At 57.5% G+C, this 1,205-nt stretch overlaps 1 protein-coding gene across 1 annotated transcript; it reads right to left on the bottom strand.

The window, feature by feature from the left end:
- Positions 1 to 362: 362 nt before the first annotated feature.
- LOC103754315 (P2Y purinoceptor 1) lies at positions 363 to 1,202 on the bottom strand (the record flags this gene model as incomplete). Its single annotated transcript, XM_018073802.3, has 1 exon — positions 363 to 1,202. A coding segment is annotated over one exon (840 nt), but the record flags the coding sequence as incomplete, so codon positions are not given.
- Between the last annotated feature and the right edge of the window lie 3 nt (positions 1,203 to 1,205).

Here is a 1,205-nt window from a genome sequence, read left to right as displayed (position 1 = left end):
CACTCATCGAGGAGCTTGGTGAGCGTCCAGGAAGGAGGGGGATGTTAACCAGCTCAGATTGCTGCATTGGATGCTGGAGAGAAATATTTCCAGACTGGAGCAAACGTGATGTTCATCTCTCTCCATCTCCGGGTGTACTGTAGGCAAAATGGTCGAGTTGAGTAGCTTTGCTCTTAAAACCTGGTCCCAGTTTGCTCTCCAATGCTGACAGTCCTGTCTATCCCTTGTGCCAGATGGGAGCCCATGATACTGCAGCCACTGTCTCTGCAGAAGAGGTGTCAGTGTGGGGGCTGCTCCCAGGAAGGGGCCAAGCACAAGCTGAAGTGGTGCATCCTTTGTGTAGGGGGGTGGCATTGGGTACCTCAGAGTGCATCAGAAGCCTCCTCCTTAGAAAGGATTGTGCCCCCCTTCCTCTGATCTGCCTGGCAAGAGGTTTTCCTGCTGAAGGTGGTCCCCAGCTGCTGTCTGGCTCTTTGTCGGACGCTCCTTATCCGTGACATGCAGTCTTTGCCCGTGATCACATAGAGCAGGGGGTTGAGGGCACTGTTGAGGCTGGCCAGGCCCCGGGTTACCTGGTAGGAAACGTAGATGTTCTTTGAAGCCTGTGTGCAGAACCCTTGCAGCTGCCAGACACGGGACAACAGATTGAGGTTCCTGAAGATGTGGTAGGGGAGGAAGCAGATGGAGAAGAGAACCATCACGAGAACCACCAGTCTGATGCTTCTTCTCCTGAGCTCGAGGTCCATGGTGTCGTTCCTGCAGAGCACAAACACCACATGGCAGTAGCACCCGAGGATGATGAGGAAGGGGATGATGAACCCGGTCACGGTGACAGCCAAGGTGTAGGGCAAGTAAACGTCCAGCTTGTTGTGCCCCGTCGTGTCGTGGCACCGCGTCCCCGTGTCGTCCGTCTTGCTGAAGGCAAGATCAGGAGCCACCTGGGCAATGACCCACGCCCAGACTGCCACGCTGAGCCACGGAGAAGAGGAACCCCCCTGGCACCGGCCCCGTGCCTTCAGCGGGTGCACGATGCCCAGGTAGCGGTGGATGCTGATGCAGGTGAGGAAGCCGATGCTGGCGTAGAGGTTGAGGTGGAAGAGGCTGCGGGTGGTCTGGCACCAGCCCTGCCCGAAGAGCCACACTCTGCCTCGCAGGTAGTAGCTGACGAGGAAGGGCAGGGTGCTGACGTACAGCAGGTCTGCCAG

This window comes from Manacus vitellinus, unplaced genomic scaffold (assembly GCF_001715985.3).
Source record: "Manacus vitellinus isolate BGI_N305 unplaced genomic scaffold, ASM171598v3 scaffold_26_pilon, whole genome shotgun sequence".
Lineage (NCBI taxonomy): Eukaryota > Metazoa > Chordata > Aves > Passeriformes > Pipridae > Manacus > Manacus vitellinus.
The sequence above is the reverse complement of the archived record's forward strand: the minus strand, read 5'-3'. Positions and strand labels throughout refer to the sequence as shown.